Source organism: Ranitomeya variabilis, chromosome 7, assembly GCF_051348905.1.
Source record: "Ranitomeya variabilis isolate aRanVar5 chromosome 7, aRanVar5.hap1, whole genome shotgun sequence".
In the NCBI taxonomy this organism is placed as follows: domain Eukaryota; kingdom Metazoa; phylum Chordata; class Amphibia; order Anura; family Dendrobatidae; genus Ranitomeya; species Ranitomeya variabilis.
The window spans coordinates 136,892,659-136,919,906 of NC_135238.1; the positions used below are offsets into that span (position 1 = coordinate 136,892,659).

Genomic DNA, 27,248 nt, shown 5'->3' on the forward strand with positions numbered 1-27,248 from the left:
TACGATGCCCTAGACACTACGCGCCAGCCGGAGATCTAACTACCCCTATCAGAGGAATATACAGGCCTGCCTTACCTCCAGAGATGAACCCCAAAAGGAGATAGCAGCCCCCCACAGATATTGACGGTGAGTCAAGAGGAAAAGACATACGTAGGATGAACAGCAGATTTAGCACAGTGAGGTCCGCTTACTAGATAGCAGAAGTACAGGAAAGAGTCACTTCACGGTCAACTTCAAAACACTACTCAAAAACACCATCCTGAAATTACTTTAAAACTCCAGTGACAACTCATGCCACTGGAGTGGCAATTCCAGTCCACGAGAGCTTCCAGCTACAGAGAGTCACATTGCAAATAGCTGGACAAAAATAGCATAAACTAGAAACAAAATTCAACTTAGCTGAACAGGATCTTGAGGCAGGAGAATGCAACAGAATGCTACTGATACATTGTTGGCCGGCATCAGACCAGCAGCCAAGCAGCCTTAAATAGGAAACTTCCCTAATGGGTGTCAACAGGTGATCAAGGATAGAAGAAGGCAAATAAGTGGCACTACCATAAAACACCACCGGGGGAGCCCACAAACAGAATTCACAACAGTACCCCCCCCTTAAGGAGGGGGCACCGAACCCTCACCAGAACCACCAGGGCGATCTGGATGAGCACTATGAAATGCACGAACCAAATCAGGAGCATGAACATCAGATGCTGTCACCCAAGAATTATCCTCCTGACCATAGCCTTTCCACTTAACCAGATACTGAAGTTTCCGTCTGGAAACACGGGAGTCCAAGATCTTTTCCACCACATACTCCAACTCACCCTCAACCAGCACAGGAGCAGGAGGATCAGCAGACGGAACAACCGGCACCTCATACCTCCGCAACAATGACCGATGAAAAACATTATGAATAGTAAAAGATGCTGGGAGGTCCAAACGAAAGGACACAGGATTGAGAACCTCCAGAATCCTATAAGGGCCGATAAACCGAGGCTTAAACTTAGGAGACGAGACCTTCATAGGAACAAATCGAGAAGACAACCAAACCAGGTCCCCAACACAAAGACGAGGACTGACACGCCGATGACGATTAGTGAACTGTTGAGTCTTCTCCTGGGACAACTTCAGATTGTCCACAACCTGTCCCCAAATCTGATGCATTCTATCAACCACAGCATCTACTCCAGGACAATCCGAAGACTCCAATTGACCGGACGAAAAGCGAGGGTGAAACCCTGAATTACAAAAAAATGGAGAAACCAAAGTGGCAGAACTGGCCCGATTGTTAAGGGCAAACTCTGCCAATGGCAAAAAATCAAGCCAATCGTCCTGATCAGCGGACACAAAACACCTCAAGTAAGTCTCCAAGGTCTGATTAGTACGCTCAGTCTGGCCATTAGTCTGAGGATGGAATGCAGACGAAAAAGACAAGTCGATGCCCATCCTGGCACAGAACGCCCGCCAAAATCTAGACACAAACTGAGTACCCCTGTCAGACACTATATTCTCAGGAATACCATGCAAACGCACAACATTCTGAAAAAATAGAGGGACCAGCTCAGAGGAGGAGGGCAATTTGGGCAAAGGTACCAAGTGAACCATCTTGGAAAAACGGTCACACACCACCCAGATGACGGACATCCTACGAGAAACAGGAAGGTCAGAAATAAAGTCCATAGAGATGTGCGTCCAAGGCCTCTTAGGAATAGGCAAGGGCAACAACAACCCGCTGGCCCGGGAACAGCAGGGCTTAGCCCGAGCACAAACATCACAAGACTGCACAAAAATACGTACATCTCGAGACAAGGAAGGCCACCAGAAGGACCTAGACACCAGATCCCTGGTGCCAAAAATTCCAGGATGACCTGCCAACGCGGAAGAGTGAACCTCCGAAATAACTCTACTGGTCCAGTCATCAGGGACAAACAGTCTACCAGGCGGACAGCGATCAGGCCTATCCACCTGAAACTCCTGCAAAGAGCGCCGCAGGTCTGGGGAGACAGCTGACAATATCACCCCATCCTTCAGGATGCCAGTAGGTTCGGAATCACCAGGCGAGTCAGGCTCAAAACTCCTAGAGAGGGCATCCGCCCTCACATTCTTAGACCCAGGCAGATATGAAACCACAAAGTTAAATCGAGAGAAAAACAACGACCAGCGCGCCTGTCTAGGATTCAGACGCCTGGCTGACTCAAGATAAATTAGATTTTTGTGGTCAGTCAAGACCACCACCTGGTGTCTAGCACCCTCAAGCCAATGACGCCACTCCTCAAATGGCCACTTCATGGCCAAGAGCTCCCGATTTCCAACATCATAATTTCGCTCAGCGGGCGAAAACTTTCGAGAGAAAAACGCACATGGTCTCATCACTGAGCAGTCAGGACCTTTCTGCGACAAAACTGCACCTGCTCCGATCTCGGAAGCATCTACTTCAACCTGGAACGGGAGCGAAACATCAGGCTGGCGCAACACAGGAGCAGAAGAAAAGCGGTGCTTAAGCTCCCGAAAGGCCTCCACAGCCGCAGAGGACCAATTAGCAACATCAGCACCCTTCTTGGTCAAATCAGTCAAAGGTTTAGCAATGGCAGAAAAACCCGCTATGAATCGGCGATAGAAATTAGCAAATCCCAAGAATTTCTGAAGACTCTTTAGAGAAGTAGGTTGTACCCAATCACAAATAGCCTGAACCTTAACAGGGTCCATCTCCATAGATGAAGGGGAAAAAATATATCCCAAAAAGGAAATTCTCTGAACCCCAAAAATACACTTTGAGCCCTTCACAAATAGAGAATTAGCTCGTAAAACCTGAAAAACTCTCCTGACCTGTTGAACATGAGATTCCCAGTCCTCCGAAAAAATCAAAATATCATCCAAATACACAATCATAAATTTATCCAGATATTCACGGAAAATATCGTGCATAAAGGACTGAAAAACGGAAGGGGCATTCGCGAGACCGAAAGGCATTACCAAATACTCAAAATGGCCTTCAGGCGTATTAAATGCGGTCTTCCACTCATCCCCCTGCTTAATCCGCACCAAATTATACGCACCACGTAGATCGATCTTAGTGAACCACTTCGCCCCCTTTATGCGAGCAAAAAGATCAGTCAGTAAAGGTAACGGGTACTGGTATTTAACTGTAATCTTATTCAGAAGTCGATAGTCGATACAAGGTCTCAATGAACCATCCTTTTTACCCACAAAGAAAAACCCTGCCCCCAGTGGAGACAAAGAGGGGCGAATATGACCCTTTTCCAAAGATTCTCTGATATACTCCCGCATAGCAGTATGTTCAGGTACAGACAAATTAAACAAGCGACCCTTAGGAAATTTACTACCGGGAATCAACTCAATAGCGCAGTCACACTCTCTGTGAGGGGGGAGAGAATCAGTTTTAGGCTCCTGAAAGACATCATAAAAATCTGACAGAAATGCTGGGATCTCAGAGGGAGTAGATGAAGAAATGGGAACCAAAGGTGCATCCCCATGAATCCCCTGACATCCCCAGCTCAGCACAGACATTGATCTCCAGTCCAAGACTGGATTATGAATTTGTAACCATGGTAATCCAAGTACTAATACGTCATGTAGATTATATAACACAAGGAAACGAATAACCTCCTGATGGTCTGGGGAAAGATGCATAGTCACTTGTGTCCAATATTGTGGTTTATTGCTAGCCAAAGGTGTAGAATCAATACCCTTTAAGGGAATAGAAACCTCCAGAGGCTCTAAATCAAACCCACAACGCTTGGCAAAGGACCAATCCATGAGACTCAGAGCGGCGCCAGAATCCACATAAGCATCCACAGTAACAGATGATAAAGTACAAATCAATGTCACGGACAAAAGAAATTTAGACTGCAAGGTACCCATAGAAAAAGATTTATCAACCTTTTTATCAACCTTCTTTATGCGTTTAGAGCATGCTGATATAACATGAGCTGGATCTCCACAATAGAAGCACAACCCATTTTTGCGCCTGTAATTCTGTCGTTCGCCTCTAGACAATACACTATCGCATTGCATATGCTCTGGTGCCTTTTCAGAGGTCACCGCCAAATGATGCACAGGTTTTTGCTCAGAAGATACCGCCATATGGTGCACAGGTTTTTGCTCAGAAGATACCGCCATATGGTGCACAGGTTTTTGCTCAAAAGATACCGCCATATGGTGCACAGATCTTTGCTCAGAAGATACCGCCATATGGTGCACAGATTTGCGCTCCCGTAAACGCCGATCAATCTGGATAGCCAATTTCATGGCATCATTCAGACCTGTAGGCACAGGGAACCCCACCATGACATCCTTCACGGCATCAGAGAGACCTTCTCTGAAATTAGCTGCTAGAGCGCACTCATTCCATTTAGTAAGCACCGACCATTTACGAAATTTTTGGCAGTATATCTCAGCTTCATCTTGCCCTTGGGAAAGAGCTATCAAGGCTTTCTCAGCCAAAATCTCTAAATTAGGTTCTTCATAAAGCAACCCCAAAGCCAGAAAAAACGCATCTACATTTAATAACGCAGGATCCCCTGGCGACAATGCAAATGCCCAACTTTGTGGGTCACCCCGCAATAGAGAAATAACAATTTTAACCTGTTGCGCAGGATCACCAGCAGAGTGAGATTTCAGAGACAAAAACAATTTACAATTCTCTCTGAAATTCAAAAAACGGGATCTGTCTCCGGTAAAAAATTCAGGCATAGGGATCTTAGGTTCAGACATTGGAGCACGTATAACAAAATCTTGTAAGTTCTGGACCTTTGTAGCCAGGTTATTCAGACCTGCAACCAAACTCTGTGGATCCATGATTCAAACAGGTGTAACCAAAGCCATTCAGAGATTAAGAGGAGAGGAAAAAAAAAAAAAAAAAAGGCTGAAGACTGCAGTTTAAGCAAGGAGTACAAATAAGCACTAAGGTGCACTTTCCAAACACAGAAGGAAAAAAAAACCTTTTCATATCCTTTCCTGCTTTAGTGCATAGTTTTAACACATGTGGCCGGCCAAACTGTTATGATTTTCCCAATGGCAGGGAAATCAAAATAACAACGGACTAGCTCTCGGGTGATGGGAACTAAAGTGACCGTGACCTGAACCTGACACGACACTGGAAGTAGCCGGGGAGTGTTTCCTACGATGCCCTAGACACCACGCGCCAGCCGGAGATCTAACTACCCCTATCAGAGGAATATACAGGCCTGCCTTACCTCCAGAGATGAACCCCAAAAGGAGATAGCAGCCCCCCACAGATATTGACGGTGAGTCAAGAGGAAAAGACATACGTAGGATGAACAGCAGATTTAGCACAGTGAGGTCCGCTTACTAGATAGCAGAAGTACAGGAAAGAGTCACTTCACGGTCAACTTCAAAACACTACTCAAAAACACCATCCTGAAATTACTTTAAAACTCCAGTGACAACTCATGCCACTGGAGTGGCAATTTCAGTCCTCGAGAGCTTCCAGCTACAGAGAGTCACATTGCAAATAGCTGGACAAAAATAGCATAAACTAGAAACAAAATTCAACTTAGCTGAACAGGATCTTGAGGCAGGAGAATGCAACAGAATGCTACTGATACATTGTTGGCCGGCATCAGACCAGCAGCCAAGCAGCCTTAAATAGGAAACTCCCCTAATGGGTGTCAACAGGTGATCAAGGATAGAAGAAGGCAAATAAGTGGCACTACCATAAAACACCACCGGGGGAGCCCACAAACAGAATTCACAACATAAAATGATACCTTGGTTCACGAAATCCGTCTTGTGGTTGTTGCTTAATCCTTATTTTCAGTTTTGAGTTAATGATATGCTCGGATCGGCCTGTGGGGTGTCTTCATGTGGTGCTCTGATTAGCTATTCATAATGCAGACTGCTGACAGGTCACTGGTCCCTCACTGACCTGCCCTCTAGTTAACATAATGAATGTTATATATACATACTAACATTTAAAAAAAAAACATTTTGCAGGCAGGTGTTGGCCATAGCCCCTGCCAATAGCTGCTACTGCACAGGTGCGGGCAGTACCACCTTGGAGGAGGAATTATTTTTTTCTTCTCTAGCAAGATGGCACCACCGGCACATGCACAATAGCAGCTATTGGATCACCCCCTATATACACTGATAGCTGCTACTGCGCGGGTGCAGCGGGAGCCATTTTCAAATGGATTTTTTATTTTAAATATCAGGATAACTTCAACCATAATAATTATATGCACATTACAAATGCAATTATGCTGCAGAGCAGGTGCCACTGGCGCCTTGCTGCAGAAGGATTTATTTTCTTAGTATGTATATATAATATCCATTATGTTATCTAGGGGGCAGGTCAGTGAGGGATCAGTGATCTGTCAGCGGTCTGCAGAATGAATATCTAATCAGAGCACCACATGAAGACACACCATAGGCCGCCCCGGAGCACGAGCATATCATTAACTGAAAATTGAAATTAAAGATTAAACAACAACCACAAGACGGATTTCATCAACCAAGGTATCATTGTAATCAGTATAAAGGCAACGACCTGACACTGTCTGTAGGTTACTGTGCACAATCCTGCTGACAGGTTCCCTTTAAGTGTGCCATTTCCCTCTGGGGCTATTCACCACACATGCAGTTCAGAATGCAGGATTATCCATCCACCCTACTAGTCCATGAGCCGGGCCAGATATCGGTACCACCCGGAGTGACTAATTTTCTTTGGTATTTTTAGGTAGATGCATGTCTGTAGTTTATTTTTTGATATGATAGCCCTTACATATACGTAGCTTATTAACCCCTTCAGCCCTAGGCCTATTTGTACCCAAGTGCCTAAGCCAATCTGACCTGTGCCACTTCATGGGCTAATAACTTTGGAACGCTTTCACCTATCCAAGCCATTCTGAGATTGTTTTCTCGTGACATATTGTACTTCACGTCAGTGCTAAATGGGAGTCAATATATTTTACCTTTCTATATAAAAAAATGCTAAATATTCGGAAATTTTGGAAAAATCGGCAATTTTTTAACTTTGAAATTCTCTGCTTTTTACAAAAATACTGATACCCCCCATAATAGTTATTAATTTACACTCCCCACATGTTTACTTCATATTGGCATCATTTTGAAAATGAAACCTTATTGTTTTACGACGTAATAGGGCTTATAGTTTTATGCGCAATTTTTCACATTTACAGCAAAACCCACTTTTCAAAGGACCAAGTCACTTCTGAAGTCACTTTAAGGGGCTTACATAACAGAAACCACCCATAAATTACCCCATTTTGCAAACTACACCCCTCAAGCTGTTCAAAACTCATTTTTAAAAACTGTTAACCCTTTAGGTGTTCCACAGGAATTTTAGCATGAGCCAAGAACCAAATATGACGATATCGGTACCACCCGGAGTGACTAGATGTAGTATTTGTAACAAAATTTAATCCAAGTTATGTAAATACACACTGAACATGTCATGTGCATATATATATATATATATATATATATATATATATATATATATATATATATATATGTTACTCCATAATATCTTCAACATCGGACTCTGAATCTGACTGTTGTTCTACTGGCTCGTCTTCAGTACCCTTGTTCTGGCATGTCTGTAATCTGCACATGTCTGTGCACTTCAGGCCATTGCTGAGGCAAGTACACTGAGGAAGTTCACATGACCGCACACACTTGCAGGACAGTAGCTGTATAATAGCTTCTGGTGCTGGTGCCCCTTGCATCCACTTGACAACAAGCTTTCCGTCGTTATCTATCATCCAACCGCAGTCTGTTGGGTTTGCAACCCATGGCTGGCTCTGCAGACTTCTCCTCCAGATCGCAGCCTGGTAGTTTGCACGCAGTGCATGCATGAAAAGGCAGTCCTGGCAAGGAGGGAGTTGACTTGACTCTACCACTCCACGTCTGGCACAGAACAGCTGATAACGGAGCCTGTTTACCTCAGTTGTTTGGGTAGTTGGCAGGTACATGTGGCAGGTGATTTCCTGTAACTTCTCAAAAAGTTCGGTAGACACTTCCCATGAACGACCAACTTCCTGAAAGGCATCCTGGTATGTCTTGTTCATCTTCAACTGCTTGAGTGTCGTCATCTTCCCACGGCCAGCGAATGCACTGACGGTGTCACAGCCTGTAAATGCATGCATACCAATCAATGAATCACATACGCTGCCTCCCAATGTTCGGCTCAGAGTGGTGATATCCAGGAATCTTGTCCGGTTCTGTGTACCGCATTTCTGGAACAGGTGGGATGGGATTTTGTGGCACATGCCCAGACACAGGACCATGACATCAGTATCCTCCGAAGTGATGATGACCGACTTGTAACCAGATTCTGCTGCATGAAGAGCATGGAGAAGGAGGCGTGTGTCTGCTTCTTCTTGATTTGACTTAAGGTCAGCAGCCTCTTCCCACTGTTCTTTGGTGATCTTAAAGCAGAGCTGCTCACATGTGACATACAGCTCCTTCTCCTCAAGCTTCTCCCTGTGGTGTTTCGCCTTCCATTCTTCTACCAGAAACTTTATGAGACTTGCCTTGTTGGAGGAACTACTTAGAAGCTTTTTCCACTGCTGGATGTTGTGCCCATGTTGAATGTTCTTGAAATGGATCCCTGTGCCTTCATATCTGTTGACTCTTTCTGTATCTTTGATGGATGTCTCCTTGTAGACGTCAAAGACAATATCAATGCGCTTGCTCTTAGCACCCTCATGGATAGCGCGACTCATTGCTGTGCCTGCTAGCTGGCCAAATGTTGCATTGTTTCCCTTCAGTTTCTGAACCAGGCTCATCCCATCAATGATGGTTGCAGAGGGCTCGGGGATCACTTCTGCAGGACGAGCATTCCTCTCCAACTCCCTTGCGAGGGCAGCCTTGTTGGTCTTGCGGATAGACCCATCACCATTGGCAAGTGCCCATGGCAATGGACCCAGGGGATGAGTCAAGACATCACTCATTTGTAGCTTTCTGTTCTCAGCTACAAGTATCATCTGGCCAAATAGGTTTCTGTCAGCCTTCAAAATTACCTCCTTGCCAAGACCTTGTCTGCGTGTCTTCATTTGGATGTTAGAGAACGTTTTAAGTTTGTTCTTCGTCATCTTGTCATGAAACAATGTAGTTGGCTTATCGGTACCCAAACGCTCATCCTTGAATGTTTGATATGCATCCTCTCCTATACTGTATGCCCCTTGAAGGTCTTTGGCTACATCTGGTGGTGCTACAGTCGCTGTTGACAAACTGATAAGTTCACCATTATGCTCTTTGTTGAAGGGGTTCACCCAACCTGTCTCCAGCAGTTGAACGAAAGATTGGACATCGGCTTCATCTCTTCTAATCCTAGACACCTGTAGGTCTGAATGGCTGAAGTCAGTATATTGTTGGCCTACCAGGGCCCTCAGCTGCCTCAAGTACATACTGCGGTACTCTGATGTCAGGTAGAACCTGGAAACAGCTCCAACTTTGAGGCTGAAGCCTTTTGTGCCCCCTGGTGTCTGGGTGTCTTTGTTGATTGTCTCTTCAATGGTCTGGTCCACAGGAATTCGTCCAAAAGGATTCTTGCTACCGATCTGGACCGAAAAGCCACCTTGCATGAAGTATTCATGGACCTCTGGGTGTTCTATGGGCAGCCTAGACATTGTGGCATAGTAATAGGTTAGGTATCGGGCATAGTTGACCTTGTCATAGGCAAAACACCATGGTATCATCTGTCGGATTGCTCCTAGGTGAAGCATCCAGTTGCCTTCTCTTGAAGCTCGAACCAGGGCCAGCATGGTCTCGACCATGTCCAAGTATGACATCCAGAATGCTGAGAGTTGTTCATTTCTGAGGGTCTCAAGATAAACTTGAAAGAGCTTCAGGGTAAGTGTGCAAGATTCATTATCCAAGAGCTTTTCGAAGGATCCCTGCGACACACTGATGCGAAAGTTTGTGATGTTCTTCAGTGTTTCATCCAGATGGTGAAGGTCCCTTGCATGGTTTTCTTCTAGCCATGGAAGGAAGTTTTTCCATGCAAGCCTCATAAGTGCTTCATAGACCAGCTTGTGTAGTCTCACTGCTCTGTTGTACCTCCGGCCGTCCATCACTCCAGACACTGATCCTTCAGCGATTACACCGGATTCAACACACAGATCTCTAAGGCCTGCATCCTGAAATCTGTTCCCTATGATAGAGAGGAGATTACAGATTGTGTGGAAGACACCCATTCTAATTATAATGTTCTTGAACTTCTCCTGTTTCCAGATAACCTCGGCAGCTTTGGCATAGAGTGCTTGATCAAACACACACACAATTCTGTTAAGCTTCAGGGTCTGCATGATGGCATGTGTTTGCTCCAAGACTTCATTCACAGTGGACATGGCTGTTGCAGGAGCATTGATAGTGGGCAGGTAGCTTACAGTGTCCTGGGCCACTACAATGTCGCTGCGGATTTTTATGTTGAACCCAGTCCAACTGCTGGTGGTCTGATCCTCATGGTCTGACATTCTAGCCAGAAGCCAGATATGGTTTTTGGTTTTTGAATCCTGGACCTCCTTGGTAGTGTTAACATTCGAAGTCTCAATCCTGGGTGGCTCTCCCCGCTGCCCAACATTGTATATCGGTAGCATTAATTCTGTCAGAGTTATGCTTCTTTTCTTCGACTTGGTTACATCTGGCAGGACTTTCTTTGTTCCAGTGAATCCGCCACCCAAAAACCACATAGCGCTCCTTCCGTGTTGAGCTGTGCTGTGTGCCCATACTTTAGTTTACGAGTACATGTGGGGTGTTTCTATAAACTGCAGAATTAGGGTAACCAAGTTTGGGTTTGCCGTTAACCCTTGCTAGGTTGCAGGTAAAATTGGATTACAATGTAATATCTGGAAAAAAAATGAAATTTTGAAATTTCGCCTTCATTCTGCTAAAATTCCTGTGGAACACCTAAAGGGTTAACAGTTTTTAAAAATGAGTTTTGAACAGCTTGAGGGGTGTAGTTTGCAAAATGGGGTAATTTATGGGTGGTTTCTGTTATGTAAGCCCCTTAAAGTGACTTCAGAAGTGACTTGGTCCTTTGAAAAGTGGGTTTTGCTGTAAATGTGAAAAATTGCGCATAAAACTATAAGCCCTATTACGTCGTAAAACAATAAGGTTTCATTTTCAAAATGATGCCAATATGAAGTAAACATGTGGGGAGTGTAAATTAATAACTATTATGGGGGGTATCAGTATTTTTGTAAAAAGCAGAGAATTTCAAAGTTAAAAAATTGCCGATTTTTCCAAAATTTCCGAATATTTAGCATTTTTTTATATAGAAAGGTAAAATATATTGACTCCCATTTAGCACTGACGTGAAGTACAATATGTCACGAGAAAACAATCTCAGAATGGCTTGGATAGGTGAAAGCGTTCCAAAGTTATTAGCCCATGAAGTGGCACAGGTCAGATTGGCTTAGGCACTTGGGTACAAATAGGCCTAGGGCTGAAGGGGTTAATAAGCTACGTATATGTAAGGGCTATCATATCAAAAAATAAACTACAGACATGCATCTACCTAAAAATACCAAAGAGAATTAGTCACTCCGCTTGGTACCGATATCGTCAAATTTGGTTCTTGGCTCATGGACTATACCACACATCTGTAATAAACTCTGCAACTCCATTCTTTTTACTCCAAATTTTGTAGTAGTAGGAGGCCCTACTACTTCTGCTTGCCTACGATACTTCCCTGTCTTCCTGCTCAAATAATTTCACCTTTTTAAATAATGAAATAATGTCCATAGACAACATTAGCTTGGCATTCTGCTACAGAACTACAGTAACTGATTACAATTTAGTATCTTTATCATATACAACTGGTTTCTCTTAACTTACTGTTTGCTGCACTGAATCCAATTATCTCCATCTTTCCCACAATTTCCTTTCTCTGTACCTTCTGTATTTAACTTCTCATAGCAATGCTTATCTGAGCCTGCAGCTTCTGGAATTATACAAGATAAATTACACATTTACTAAGAACACTACACCAATACAAGTATTAAATACTGTAATAATTGTAAAATAGGCCGTTTATACCATGATAGAGTGAAAAAGTACCACCCTACCAGTCTCCCATCCTTAATCATAATTCTCCCTCTTAGTTGGTTTGTGCAAATAGCAATTGGTCAATTTACTGGGTACCACGGACATGGCAACATCTTGGCTACAGGAGAACTAGAGGAAATATTAGGAGACCTTTTAACCAGGCTAAAAGTTTCTCTTGTTCTAATCCGGCTGCTTCCCTGAGTTTTCCAGTTAGTTAATATTATTTTTTAATTCCACTAAATTGTTCCAGAGATATGGGCCTTCTTATTCACTGCAAATATTTATAATCTTTACCAAGGAAGTGGTGCTCACAGGAATGTCTGCATAATTATCCTGCAAGCATTTCCACCTCGATAAAGAGCATAAATATTAGCATGAACAATACTTAGAGACACAGCAGGAATACAATAAGAGCAAAATCTGGCTACTATGGTATTACGCTGGTGATAGGTCCTCTATAAGGCACCTACATACAGTGGGTACGGAAAGTGTTCAGACCCCTTTAAATTTTTCACTCTTTGTTTCATTGCAGCCATTAGGTAAATTCAAAAAAGTTTTTTTTTTCACATTAATGTACACTCTGCACTCCATCTTGACTGATAAAAACAGAAATGTTGAAATTTTTGCAAATGTAGTAAAAAAGAAAAACTGAAATATCACATGGTCATAAGTATCCAGCCCCTTTGCTCAGACACTCATATTTAAGTCACATGCTGTCCATTTCCTTTTGATCCTCCTTGAGATGGTTCTACTCCTTCATTGGAGCCCAGCTGTGTTTAATTAAACTGATAGGACTTGATTTGGAAAGGCACACACCGGTCTATAAAAGACCTCACAGTTCACAGTGCACGTCAGACCAAATGAGAATCATGAGGTCAAAGGAACTGGCCAAGGAGCTCAGAGACAGAATTGTGGCAAGGCACAGATCTGGCCAAGGTTACAACAGAATTTCTGCAGTACTCAAGGTTCCTAAGAGCACAGTGGTCTCCATAATCCTTAAATAGAAGACGTTTGGGACCACCAGAAGGCTTCCTAGACCTGGCAATCCAGACAAATTGAGCAATCGTACGAGAAAAGCCTTGGTTAGCGAGGTAAGGAAGAACCCCAAAATCACTGTGGCTGAGCTCCAGAGATGCAGTAGGAAGATGGGAGAAAGTTCCACAAACTCAACTATCAGTGCAGCCCTCCACTTGTCGGGCCTTTATGTCAGAGTGGCCCGACGGAAGCCTCTCCTCAGTGCAAGACATATGAAAGCCCGCTTAGAGTTTGCTAAAAAACACATAAAGGACTCCTAGACTGTGAGAAATAAGATTCTCTGGTCTGATGAGATGAAGATAGACCTTTTTGGTGATAATTCTAAGCTTTATGTGTGGAGAAAACCGGGCACTGCTCATCACCTGACCAATACAATCCCAACAATGAAACATGGTGGTGGCAGCAATATGCTATGGGGGTGTTTTTCACCTGCAGGGACAGGATGACTGGTTGTCATTGAAGGAAACATGAATGCTGCCAAGTACAGAGATATCCTGGATGAAAACCTCTTCCAGAGTGCTCTGGACCTCAGGCTTGGCTGAAGGTTCACCTTCCAACAAGACAATGACCCTAAGCACACAGCTAAGACAACAAATGAGTGGCTTCAGAACAACTCTGTGACCATTCTTGACTGGCCCAGCCAGAGCCATGACCTAAACCCAATTGAGCATCTCTGGAGAGACCTGAAAATGGCTGTCCACCAACGTTCACCATCCAACGTGACAGAACTAGAGAGGCTCTGCAGGAAAGAATGGCAGAGGATCCCCAAATCCAGGTGTGAAAAACTTGTTGCATCATTCCCAAGAACACTCATGGCTGTACTAGTTCAAAAGGGTGCTTCTACTCAATACTGAGCAAAGGGTCTGAATACTTTTGACCATATGATATTTCAGTTTTTCTTTTTTAATAAATTTGCAAAAATTACTACATTTCTGGGTTTTTCTCAGTCAAGATGGAGTGCAGAGTGTATATTAATGAGAAAAAAATGAACTTTTTTGAATTTACCAAATGGCTGCAATGAAACAAAGAGTGAAAAATTTAAAGGGGTATGAATACTTGCCATACCCACTGTACACTGGATTAAATTAGGCCATACACACAAATTTCAATTAATTAGTATTGGGGCATCCCAACAATGCATCAACAGATGGTGCCGGTAAAGAAAAAGAAGGAACAGTTTTAATTTAAAAGCCAGAATCTTTTATCCTTGACATAAGCTCTATCAAAGGTGTCTGGCAGCAGCTTACTTCCCTTTCCCTTCTGCCTTCTCACTCCATTGACTTCCTGTGCAAAGTATTTTTACCCCCTTTCTTACACATGATGTACCTGTATATGAACACCGCCTGGAGTCCAACTTAAAGGGACTGTCAGTTGTGACATACTCACTGGTAACGTGCTGGAGGGGTGTCATGGAATAGCGTCAGTGATATAAAACTCAGAGTCTTTCTTCTAGCACAGAAAGTGTTGTGGGGTTTTAGCTAAGTTGCATAATGGGCTGGCTTTTATGTGGACATCCATAAAGTGGGTGGGAGGATGTCCACTTTATCTCCCCCTGTAAAGCCGGCACCGCTGTGTGCTGACAGGGCCTGTGTGGTGTCATAGTCGTGTGATCAATCACATGAGGGGAGGATTCACATGGTCCGGGGCTAAAGTAGCTGGCTTCCAAAAAGAGCAGAGTTCAAGGGTCTAGAGAGGAAGCACACTGGGAAAGTGTTTTTGCCCATGTTGTTTGTTAAAGGACCTGAACCATGGACATTGCTAACTGTGAGCAGGCTGATTCCCGCTAGGAGAAGGACTGTCTTTTGCTTTGCGGGTTTTTCCCAAAGGGTCATGTTTATTTTTCCCATCTTGGTTTATGCTGCCTTTAATAAACCAAGCACGTTCTCAAAGAGACAGTGTTCTGTTTCTACCTGCGTGTCCAGCCGAGTGAGTCGGTCTACCACACAGTACAGAATGACTTTTAAAACCATGTACAGGCAGTCAGTGCAGTATGAAGCCAAATATGTAAGTGCACATTTCCACCTGTTTGTTTAACCTCAATCTCCACACCCCCTCTTTGATTGACAGCTTTGGCTTTATAGAGCCAGAGAATGGTGGAGATAGATGGAAAACTAGCAAGTGGGAAGGTGTATTTACATGATTCATTCACCATGATGCACTGAACTTGTACTTGGTTTGAAAAGTCATTCTGTGCTGACAGAGTTCCTTTAACTGACAGCTAAGCTCCTGTAGCAACAGCCAAGGCCAGAACCAGCATTTAGGTTGTTGTTAGAGGCTCCTTCTCTCATCCCATTGCACCTCCCCCATGACACAATTGTGGAGAAGTTGGCACTGGGTGGGTAATAGAGATGGGATGACAGAGGCTTCAGATCTACCATAGTCCTACAGCTTTATTGGCATATCAATTAAAATGCTGATTTCTCAATAGTGGAGGAATGGAATGGCGATGTAAAAGTATTGCTGGTCTTGTCAGTGAAAGAATACAGTTGTGTGAAAAAAGTGTTTGCCCCCTTCCTGATTTCTTATTCTTTTGAATGTTTGTCACACTGAAATGTTTCAGATCACGAAACAAATTTAAATATTAGACAAAGATAAAAAAAGTAAACACAAAATGCATTTTTAAATGAAAGTCATTATTATTATTAAGGGAAAAAGAAATCCAAACCTAAAGGGCCCTGTGTGAAAAAGTGATTGCCCTTCCCATAAAACATAAATTGGTTTATCACATCTTTGGGAAGCAGAGTTCAAATTCCCTAGCCACAAGCAGTCCTGATTACTGCCACACCTGCCCACAATCACAAAATCACTTAAATAGGACCTGCCTGACACAGTGGAGAAGACAAAAAAATACTCAAAAGCTAGACATTACGCCACGATCCAAAGAAATTCTGGAACAAATAAGAAACAAAGTAATTGAGATTCATCAGTCTGGAAAAAAAGGTTATAAAGCCATTTCTCAAGCTTTGGGACTCCAGCGAACCACAGAGTGAGCCATTATCCACAAATGGCAAAAACATGAAACAGTGGTGAACCTTTCCAGGAGTGGCTGGCTGACCAAAATTACCCCAGGAGAGCAGTGACAACTCATCCAAGAGGTCACAAAAGACCCCACAAGAACATCCAAAGACAAAGAACTGCAGGCCTCACTTGCCTCAGTTTAGGTCAGTGTTCATGACTCCACCATAAGAAAGAGACTGAGCAAAAATGGCCTGCATGGCACAGTTCCAAGATGAAGAAGACTATTGCTGAGAAGTAATAAAATAAAGGCTCCTCTCAGTTTTGCCAAAAAACATCTTGATTATCCCCTAGACTTTTGGGAGAATAATCTGTGTACTGACAAGACAAAAGTTGAACTTTTTGGAAGATGTATGTCCCATTACATCTGGCGTAGAAGTAACACGGCATTTCAGAAAAGGAACATCATGCCAACAGTAAAATATGGTGGTGGTAGTGTGGTAGTCTGGGGTTGTTTGGCTGCTTCAGGATCTGGAAGACTTGCTGTGGTAAATGGAACCATGAATTTTGCTGTCTTATCAAAAAATCCTGAAGGAGAATGTCCGGCCATCTGTTCGTGACCTCAAGTTGAAGTGCACTTCGGTTATGCAGCAGGACAATGAAACATTTAAATTTCACAAACATGCAAATAAATAGGAAAGCGGGCAAACACTTTTTCACGCAAGTGTTACTAGTTTGGGGGGGGTGAAATCCTGCCGATTCCCTTTAAAGTAAACCGTGGAATGAGTATCTATCTGTCCCACATACATTTCTACCGTATTTGCTAGACTTTTTACAAACCCTATTCAGTCACAGAAAATCCTACAAAGAAAACCAACCATGTATATACAGTTTGGCTGCTAAAAAGCTTCTACTGAACGTTAATCTAAATTGTAATGAGATAAGCTTTAACAACAGTCACTTACAGTATTACCAATAGAATATCACATCGGCAAATTATACCATATATAATGCAACTTACTTTGTCCCCAGATGTGTTTGCACTGATTGTCTCTCGTCTTGCATTCACCATTGTAACAGCGGCCCTAAAATAGTAGTTGAATCAGTACACACTTTGCTTCACTTGTATTTACTATCAATTTTTCAATTTTGCAGAAAGAACTTATATCAAAATTATGAAAGGCAAGAAAAATAATAAAAAAGTTTGTCTCAATTTGAAGTGTATTTTACAGGTACAATTCTCAGGATTTCTGTCATAAATACAATGATGAATTGCGCTTAAAGACAATATCAAATAAGGAAAAATCAAAGAATCCCAATCTTGGAATTATAGGAAATAGCCCAAAGTATAGTTTATGTAACTAGATTACAGATTTTGTTACCTGATTTAAGTCGCAGGCATAGCCATCTTGTTTACGAAGATTAGGCGGACACTATGAACACAAAACATGGTACAGTTGAACATTCTGTGATAAAAAAGAAGTGAAAAAGTATCTTACTCAAACAGACTGTTTCTACTCTTTCTACACTCCTCAACATTAAAATTGCAACACCAAGAAGGAAAAGTCGTGGAATTATGGAAATCGCAGGATGGATAGACATGTTAATGACATGTAAACAATTTAAAAATGGAAGCAAAATTTTAAAAATATCTAAATTTATTCGGAATTGAGTATGAACACCACGCGAAGTGCATAAATACACACACTTACATACCTTGGTATGGAGTCAATGAGAATAGAATAGTCGAGCTTCCATACATTATGCCAACCGACACCATAATTCCGGGAGTAGGACTAGTGTGACATTCCCACGTGAAGTCCTCTTCAGAGCATTGCCCACGTGGTCTGAGCAAAGGCTGAAAAGGAGATAAGGGGGCTGAAATGGAGATCAATCCTCTTAAGTGATGAATCCCACTTTTGTCCTGGATGCAATAAATAGCTGAAAATTGGTCACGAGAGTAAGTGGGCAACCCTATGAAAAAGTTTTCACATGGGAACATTGCCCAGGATAATGGTATCGGGTGGCATAATGTACAGTAGCTGGACCCCTTTAGTCTTCATTTGAGGTACAGTAGCAGCTCAGCACTATTTTGATTTGGTGGGGGCACCAGTAGTACAATCATTGTTCCAAAGTGTCCCAGGGGACATTTTTCAACATGACAACTCCAGGCAGAATGTTGCTCGAGATACTGTGAGCAGCCTGTGTGGCCCAAACTGTGCTACTATGCCCTGCAACATTTACAGACTTGTCTCCCGTCGAGCACATTTGGGATGTCATTGGTCGGCAATTGCACACGGAGCTGCCAGCAAAGTATCTTGATGACTTGACCAAGTGCATTCAGCATGGCAAAACATTCCTCAGACAACCATTAATAACCTCAGTGATAGCAATCAAGGCATGTAAGTGAAGGGATTTCTGAGCATGGGGGTCATATTCGATACTGAATAAATCATGATGTTTTGAAAATTTTGTTTGCATTTTTTCATCATTTACATATCATTAACATGTCTACCAATCTTGTAAATTCCAGAATTCCACAACATTTCCCTTTGAATGCTGCAACTTCATTATTGAGGAGTGTATATGACAACTTACTTTTCAGAAATCATAATGTGACAAAAATAATTGCATTTCAGCTTGCATGAATTTGCTTGGCCACAGGCTCAGCACTTCTGATCTATTACTTGGGAAGGGAACTATAAAACTCTGTACAGGTACTATAAAAAGACTAGCTTGAGTTACCTGGCCTGAGTCTCCAGTGCAGTGTTCTGTGATGTCACATTCATTAACAGCGTAACGACAGTCATATTCCCGTGGAAGGAACTATAACGGTAGCACAGAATTCAGAAAACACACAATAGTCTCAAACAATATCTCAAACTAAATGTACTAATAGAAAATTATGTTAAATGGAGGAGTAAAAGATAAATACAGTATGATTTATATGCTGACAATTCTTGCTGTCGCTGCCCTCAGTTCTGCCCTGAACTGATTACCTGAGTAATTTCAGTCTGACAAACCATAGAATAAGGATGTGTTAATTTTTTTTCACTATGATTATATAACACAAGTGATCAGAGAATCACAGGTTCAAATTCCCAAAGGGAACTCAAGATAAAGTAAGAAAGTCTTTGAAAATATAAAAAAGTATTTAAAAAAATGTATTCTTAAACGTCTGATCTATCAAAATATTAAATTATTCATCCCATCAGTAAACAGCATAACCAGAAAAAAAAAATTGAAAAGCCAGAATTAAGTTTTTTGTGGTCACCGCAACACCACAAGAAAATGCAATAAGAAGCAAACAAAAACTTGTTTCTACCTTAATATGGTGTCAATAAAAACAGCAGCTCAGGATGCAAAAGAACAAGCCTGGCACAGCCCCATATCAACAGAAAAGAGAAAACGTTATGGGTCTCAGAAGAAATAAAGGTCTAGTATTGCTGTAATCTTACTGACCTGGAAAATCATATTGCCAAGTAATTTTTACTGCACAATAACACTGTAAGAAAAACTAAAAAAAAATGGTGTCTTTTGTGCAATTTCATCACATTTAGGAACTATTTCCAGTGCACTGAATTATAAAATGAATGTTGTGGTTAAAAATTACAACTTGTCCTGCAAAAAAACCAAAAAACCTAATATGGCTAATTGGACAGAAAAATAAAAAAATATGGCTATTGGAAGAAGGTGAGAAAAAAAGAAATACAAAACCAGAAAGTCACCCATTTTGGAAGGGTTAAAGGTCGTTCCAATACATTGTATTTTTATGGAGTACATAACTAATAAAACATGCTCTCACAGTATTCTAGATTATCAATCTGTGTAATCAACTGTAATAAACTTAATTTTTTTAATTGTAGTACTCAACTGTAAAATAATCAAAGATGACACATAATCCACTTTGAATCACAAGATTAATTGATTAGGTTAGTGGTTCATGTAAACATAATTGATGCCGCTGCTCTGAGTTGTGAAAACAACCTTATAATAAAAATATCAATTACAAAATATTACATTTCCCACAATTTCCCATAAAATCTATCACTATATTGTCACCTGCCAATAATTACTTCAGTTTAGTAGATTTATATTTATTTGATATATATTACATTTTCTAAAAAGGTTTACTAAAAGTGTAATTCTATTATATTGAACAAAGGAAATCTGTCAGCAGGTTTCTGCTACGTAAGCAGAAGACATCACGCTGTAGCAGATTTCAGCGATGCCTCAGTGCTCAGTGGTTTTGTTTGCTTGCAATGATTGCCCTAGCACCAGTAGCTTACCATTGCTGCGACACAGCAGTTCATGCATGCTAGTCTGACATGCCCCCTCCTGTGATAAGCACCTTACTGTCTATGGACATTGTATATCTAGAGCCTGGTGGAAGCGGGGCAGCTTTCTCAGCTCTACTGCATTGGTAAATCTACAAATGTTGATTATGTCAAAACATCTGCACCCAGAAAACTAAGTGATACATCCTTGGGATTCAGCTTTAGTGATGAGTGCAAGTGCTCATCACTTGAGTTTGTCTAGGGTGATCGGGTATGCAGTGAGTGTCGCGGGGGCTCAAGTGGCATGTGAGTCCTCGCGCCCACATATTTTGCAGCTGTTAGTCAGCCACAAAACATGTGGGGATTGCCCATGTATGTTATGCAATCTCCAAAGTTTTGTGGCTGTCCAACAGCTGTGTAACATGGGCACGAGGACTCGAACATGCCACTCGAGCACCAGCTATACTTGGTGCATGCTCAAGCATCCTAGGCAACTTCGAGTAATGAGCACTTGTGCTCATCACTAATCAACTTCTCTTTGCCTACATCAAGCTGCTCTCAAATAAGGTAGCCAATACCTGCTGACAGATTCCCTGTAACGTTATCGACTATAATCAAATGTTCTAGGATAATCAGAAGTGGCTCAGGCAGTTGACCTCTAAAAGCAGGTTGTGTATTTATCCCATAGAAATGACAGGCTGGTACTCACCAAGCAGGAGGTATTGCAGCAGGGCCCATCACTACAGTGTGCCCCATTAGACAGGGAGCATTTCTTGCAGCAGTCTCCAAAACAGTCCTGGATAAAATGTTTTGTCTATAAGAAACACAGAAAAAGGACACTCCACATTGGGAACATTTAGGTGATAAGCTGCATTTAGGTATGAGCATATACATTTATCATATTATTGGGCTTGTCTTTATGCCACATTCAGGTCACAATTTATCATTACATGTTCAAAATGTTAATGTAGAATGAGAGACATTAAAAAGTGATTATTTAAACAGTAGCAGCTGTAAATCTAATTTCTCCACAATTCCACTGGCTTGTGCTTAGGAAGTAGTCTGAAAGGTTTATTATTATTTGTAAACACAAAAACATGAAATTACCTAAATGTATTATTTAAGATCCCCTGTTCCCGCTGTTCTTACTGACTCAGGTCCAGAAATTAAGACCTCCAGAACCTTAGAGGTTACATGTGCAAAGCAGTAAAGGCCCAAATCACCAAAGTGCTTATGTCAGAAATCTGACGTAAAACGCTTTACAAAGCAGCAACTCCACGTTGCGCAAAAATGATGCCAGTTTCGTTCAAGTATGCCAAAATTCTCTGAGCTGGGGAGGGACATAGGTGCGGTGACAACCGTTCATCTATTTCATGAGCTGTTGCATGCCTCTCAGTAAGATTTGTGGCAAGGTGCTTTTTAATGAATTAGGTGCTACTGACTCCAACACATCCCCTCATCAAGACCGGCATGATTACCACTGATCCTCATGAAGCATTTTTAACAAGTCTTCTAAACGTTGGATCTTTTACCACCATTGTGACAGTATACAATCCAATGTAGGATAGCTGCGGAGACACCATCACGTGTTTCTCAACGCAAGCAGTGAATAGCCAGACCTTTCCCCGGGAAGGAACAACCACGGGAAGGGCAGCATCCAATAAAGGAAAACATCCAATACAGGAAAACCACCTATGCCAAGCATGGTATCCATCCACAGACAGCTGTTTCGGGGTGTTTGCCCCTCATCAGTGTGGAGTAGGAATCTGGCTATTAGGAGCAGTGCCTAGTAAAAGGCTGTGAAGGAACAGATGATTGGCCTCGGGGAGACCAAAACATCCAACAGGGGCAGTGTTCTGGATCACTGCGTTGAGAAACACGTGATGGTGTCTCCGCGGTGTTGGATGTTTTGGTCTCCCCGAGGCCAATCATCTGTTCCTTCACAGCCTTTTACTAGGCACTGCTCCTAATAGCCAGATTCCTACTCCACACTGATGAGGGGCAAACACCCCGAAACAGCTGTCTGTGGATGGATACCATGCTTGGCATAGGTGGTTTTCCTGTATTGGATGTTTTCCTTTATTGGATGCTGCCCTTCCCGTGGTTGTTCCTTCCCGGGGAAAGGTCTGGCTATTCACTGCTTGCGTTGAGAAACACGTGATGGTGTCTCCGCAGCTATCCTACATGCATTTGCATATTTCCCATAAGGGATGGGGGCAGTGTTCTGGATCACTGCGTTGAGAAACACGTGATGGTGTCTCCGCGGTGTTGGATGTTTTGGTCTCCCCGAGGCCAATCATCTGTTCCTTCACAGTATACAATCCAACACCTTGAAAAATCTATAGGGCATATGTAACTTGTATTGTTCACTAATTAAAACCAGAAAGTACAAAATATTTATAGACACTGCAAGTGTAGAGCAGACACTCTGAATATCTATATCATGCTAGATGACTTACTATTAGTGATGAGCGAATATACTCGTTACTCGAGATTTCCCGAGCATGCGCGGGTGACCTCCGAGTATTTATGACTGCTCGGAGATGTAGTTTTCTTCGCCGCAGCTATTAGCCTGCTTGATTACATGTGAGGATTCCCTAGCAACCAGGCAACCCCCACATGTACTTAGTCTGGGTAATAGCTGTAAATCATTCAGCTGCGGCGATGAAAACGAAATCTCCGATCACTACAAAATAGTCGGAGGACACCCGAGCGTGCTCGGGAAATCTCAAGTAACGAGTATATTCGCTCATCACTACTTACTATTACTTCTTAGATTGAGTTCTCACTATGCGTTTTTGGTGAATTTTTGACAGTATATACCTTATTTTTCGGACTATAAGACATACTTTTTTCCTCCAAAAATATGGAGGACAATGGGGTGTGTGTTTTATAGTCCGGATGTACCTGCTCTGGCTGTGGTGGGGAGATGGGGGATCAGCAGCGGGTCACATGAGACAGGAGCAGGCTGCTGCGGCTTACTCCCATGCCTGCTGCTAAAGAGAAATTAATATTCACTGCATTCCACACCCACGGGCATGGAGGGCAATGAATATTCATTTCTCTTTAATAGCATCTTGGTATGCATGGCCCCATCCTTATCCTGGTATGATTGGCCCCCATACCTGTCCTGGTATGCATGGCCCCATCCTTATCCTGGTATGATTGGCCCCATCCCCATCATGGTATGTATGGCCCCATCCTTATCCTTATCCTGGTATGATTGGCTCCCATCCCTGTCCTGGTATGCATGGACCCATCCTTATCCTAGTATGATTGGCCCCCATGCCCATCCTGGCATGCAGGGCCCCATCAGAAAAACATATAAAAAAAACCATTACACTTACCTTCCTCCGCTCCCTCGCAGCTTCTTGTTCCGGTGCCAGCAGCTGCTTTATGCTTGTAAGCAGCGCATGGCAGGGACTTCATGCGCTGCTTGCAAGCTGAAGGACAGCTGATGGAATACTCACTGTTCCCCAGTGAGTATTCATTGCTTCTTTGTAGCCGGCACAGTGTTAGCCGCAGGTTTCCTGCAGCTGCCGGGCAGTCACGTGTAACGCTACTAAAGAGAATAAACATTCAATGCTCTCCCCTCCCATAGACGTGGAATGGATTAAATATTCATAAAACAGCTGCTGACACCAGAACAAGACGCTGAGAGAGAGCAGAGGAAGGTAAGTGTAATTTTTTTATTTAAATGTTTTTCTGATGAGGAACTGCATACTATGACAGAGATGGGGCCAATCATTCCAGCATAAAGATGGGGCCCTGCATACCAGGACACAGATGGGGTCCCTGCAAACCAGGATGGAGATGCGGGCCAATCATACCAGGATAAGGATGGGGCCATGCATACCAGGACAGAGATGGAGGCCCTGCATACCAGGATAGGGATGAGGGGGCCATGCCTACCAGGCTAGGGATAAGGGGGCATGTATATCCGGCTAGGGATGAGGGGGGGCATGCATACCAGGACGGGGATGAGAAGGCCATGCATACCAGGATAGGGATGATGAGGCCATGCATACCAGGATAGGAATGGGGACCAATCATACCAGGATAAGGATGGAGCCATGCATACCAGGACAGAGATGGAGGCCCTGCATACCAGGATAGGGATGAGGGGGCCATGCCTACCAGGCTAGAGATAAGGGGGCATGCATACCAGGCATGCATACCAGGATGGGGATGAGAAGGCCATGCATACCAGGATGGGGATGAGGGGGCCCATGCACACCAGGATAGGGATGAAGGGGCCATGCATACCAGGGTAGGGATGAGGGGGCCATACATACCAGGGTAGGGATGAGGGGCCATGCACACCAGGATAGGGATGAGGGGCCATGCACACCAGGATGAGAATGAGAGGGGCCATGCACACCAGGATAGGGATGAGGGGGCCATGCACACCAGGATGAGGATGAGAGGGGCCATGCATACCAGGATAGGGATGAGGGTGCCATGCATACCAGGATAGGGATGAGGAGGCCATGCATACCAGGATAGGGATGGGGGCCAATCATACCAGGATAAGGATGGGGCCATGCATACCAGGACAGAGATGGAGGTCCTGCATACCAGGATAGGGATGAGGGGACATGCATACCAGGAATGCATACCAGGATGGGGATGAGAAGGCCATGCATAACAGGATGGGGATAAGCAGGGCCATGCATACCAGGAAAAGGATGAGGGGGCCATGCATACCAGGGTAGGGATGAGGAGGCCATGCATACCAGGATAGGGATGAGGGTGCCATGCATACTAGGGTAGGGATGAGAAGCCATGCTTACCAGGATATGGATAAGGTAAGGGGGACATGTATACCAGGAAAGGGATGAGGGGGCCATGCATACCAGAATGGGTATGTGGGGGGACCATGCATACCAGGATGGGGAAAAGGGGGCCATATATACCAGGGTAGTCGATATTAAGCACAGAATTGACCACAAATTTTTTTCAATTTTTTTCTAATTTCCTTCTCTAAAACATATACCGGTAGTCCAAAAAATATGGTATTTTTGCTGCCAAAAAATGCAGGGTCTAACAAGAAGTATCAAAAACTAAGGCTACTTTCACACTAGCATCGTGCACTGCACGTCGCAATGCGTCGTTGTGGATAAAAAACGCATCCTGCAAAGTTGCCCGCAGGATGCGTTTTTTTCTCCATAGACTTTTATTAGCGACGCATTGCGACGCAGTGCCAAATGTCGCAACCGTCGTGCGACGGTTGGCTGTGTTTTGGCGCACCGCCGCCACAAAAAAAGTTACATATAACTTTTTTTTGTGCGTCGAGACGTGGCCGAAACTCCGCCCCCTCCTCCCCGGACCTTGCAATGGGGCAGCGGAAGCGTCCTAAGACTGCTTCCGCTGCCCACGTCGGGCATTTTTGCACAGTATGCGTTGGTACGTCGGGCCGACGCAGCGCGACGGCCCCGTACCGACGCTAGTGTGAAAGCAGCCTAAGCAGCTTTATTTAAAACATGACATGACAAAAAGAGCTAAAACTGTAGCATCTAAAACATGATAAAAACCATGGGAAAGAAATACACTCAAAAAACAAAAGGAAAAAAAATAGCTTAATTTAATAATAGGTGCAGAAATGCTGCAGAAGATCTGAAAGATCAAAAACTCACCAAAAGCTAATCGTGGGAACTTAGCATTAGAGTGCCAGAAAAAGTGTGTAAAACACATAATCGGATTAAAACATGATGTTACATTATGTGCCAAAATGCAAATAAATTGCCACATTCTTTTTTCCAAATCTGTATTATTTTCTAAATGTAGATTTTTTTAACCCCTTCTTCTTAATCCCAATTTTGATTTTCTTCTTCCCTTTCTTCTAAAAGCCATAACTTTTTTTTTATTTTTCAAGATCATATACGGCTCTTTTTGTAGGACTTTTGTGATTTTGAATGACACCATTCACTTGACCAATGTAACTGCAGCGAAATATAATGAAAAATGGGGGAAAAAAATCAAACTGGGTTAATATAGCTAAAAAGCGTAATTGCACTATTATTTTTGGGGTTCTGTTTTTATGGCATTCAATCTACAGTGAAAATGACCTAGCAACATGATTTTGCAGGTGAGTTTGATTACAACAGCAACAAACATATAGATATATATTTTGTAATAATGAATCACCGCACTATACTGAGATAATAAGAAAACGAGTAACTGAATACTGACTCAGTGTTTGATGTGGAGCGTATTAAGGAAATGAATATGGATTTCATCTGGTTGTAGATGATACTGATGAAATAATAATGATACAAATCATGTGAAAATAATTATAAAGAAGTGTGGTTGTATGATGACAATGTACTAACTTTGAAATTACAGTACTTACTGGTTAGTTTGAGTGTCCGTAAGAAATCCCTTAAGAAAAATGATGGATGCAGATAATATCAGAGGGGCAGGAATCAGAGCGCTTACTGACAGTGCGCTTTCGAAAGCAAGGTTATGCTTGAAGGGGTAGCAGAATGATTAATGGGTGCAATACCCGAATTAAATTATATACGTTGGACCATTAATGACATACACTTACTGCGGTGTAGGCAGAGGCAGCGTGTTTGGGTTTTAGGTGATAACGGTCCAATTGATAGAGACAACGGTATTAACCACTGAATAGATGATAGCGGTGATTAAAATAGATTTCTCTTAAAGCTGGGTAATGCGTGTCGTGCGCATACTTGTGCAGCCGGGTGCTTGGAAGGGCGGGCTCAATACTGATGCTGAGCGGTGGAGACGCTGGCAAACAGTCAGCGCTTGAAGGATGCCAACACCTCGCGCGCTCCAGCCGGAAGCGGCGCTGAGGATTGTGGAGTGGGGCGGAGCTTCTGTGACATCACTAGGAAGCGAGGACGGGTGCGCAACGGGGCACAAATCTGACGCATATCAAGGGGTGTCTTCCCACTTCGTCAGGGA

At 43.0% G+C, this 27,248-nt stretch overlaps 1 protein-coding gene across 6 annotated transcripts in view; it reads right to left on the reverse strand.

The window, feature by feature from the left end:
* The window catches only part of ADAM23 (ADAM metallopeptidase domain 23), a 410,305-nt gene that overhangs the window by 47,389 nt on the left and 335,668 nt on the right, over window positions 1-27,248 (reverse strand). For all 6 annotated transcript variants that reach the window (XR_013218285.1, XM_077275748.1, XM_077275751.1 and 3 more), the window contains exons 17-21: window positions 21,028-21,132; window positions 18,787-18,867; window positions 17,424-17,474; window positions 17,063-17,126; window positions 11,842-11,947 (exon numbers count right to left, since the gene is read on the reverse strand). Coding sequence is in view for 5 of the 6 variants with exons in the window: in XM_077275748.1 (XP_077131863.1) it covers window positions 11,842-11,947; window positions 17,063-17,126; window positions 17,424-17,474; window positions 18,787-18,867; window positions 21,028-21,132 (407 nt within the window). In the remaining variant the exon portion in view is untranslated. The remainder of the gene's footprint in view (window positions 1-11,841; window positions 11,948-17,062; window positions 17,127-17,423; window positions 17,475-18,786; window positions 18,868-21,027; window positions 21,133-27,248) is intronic.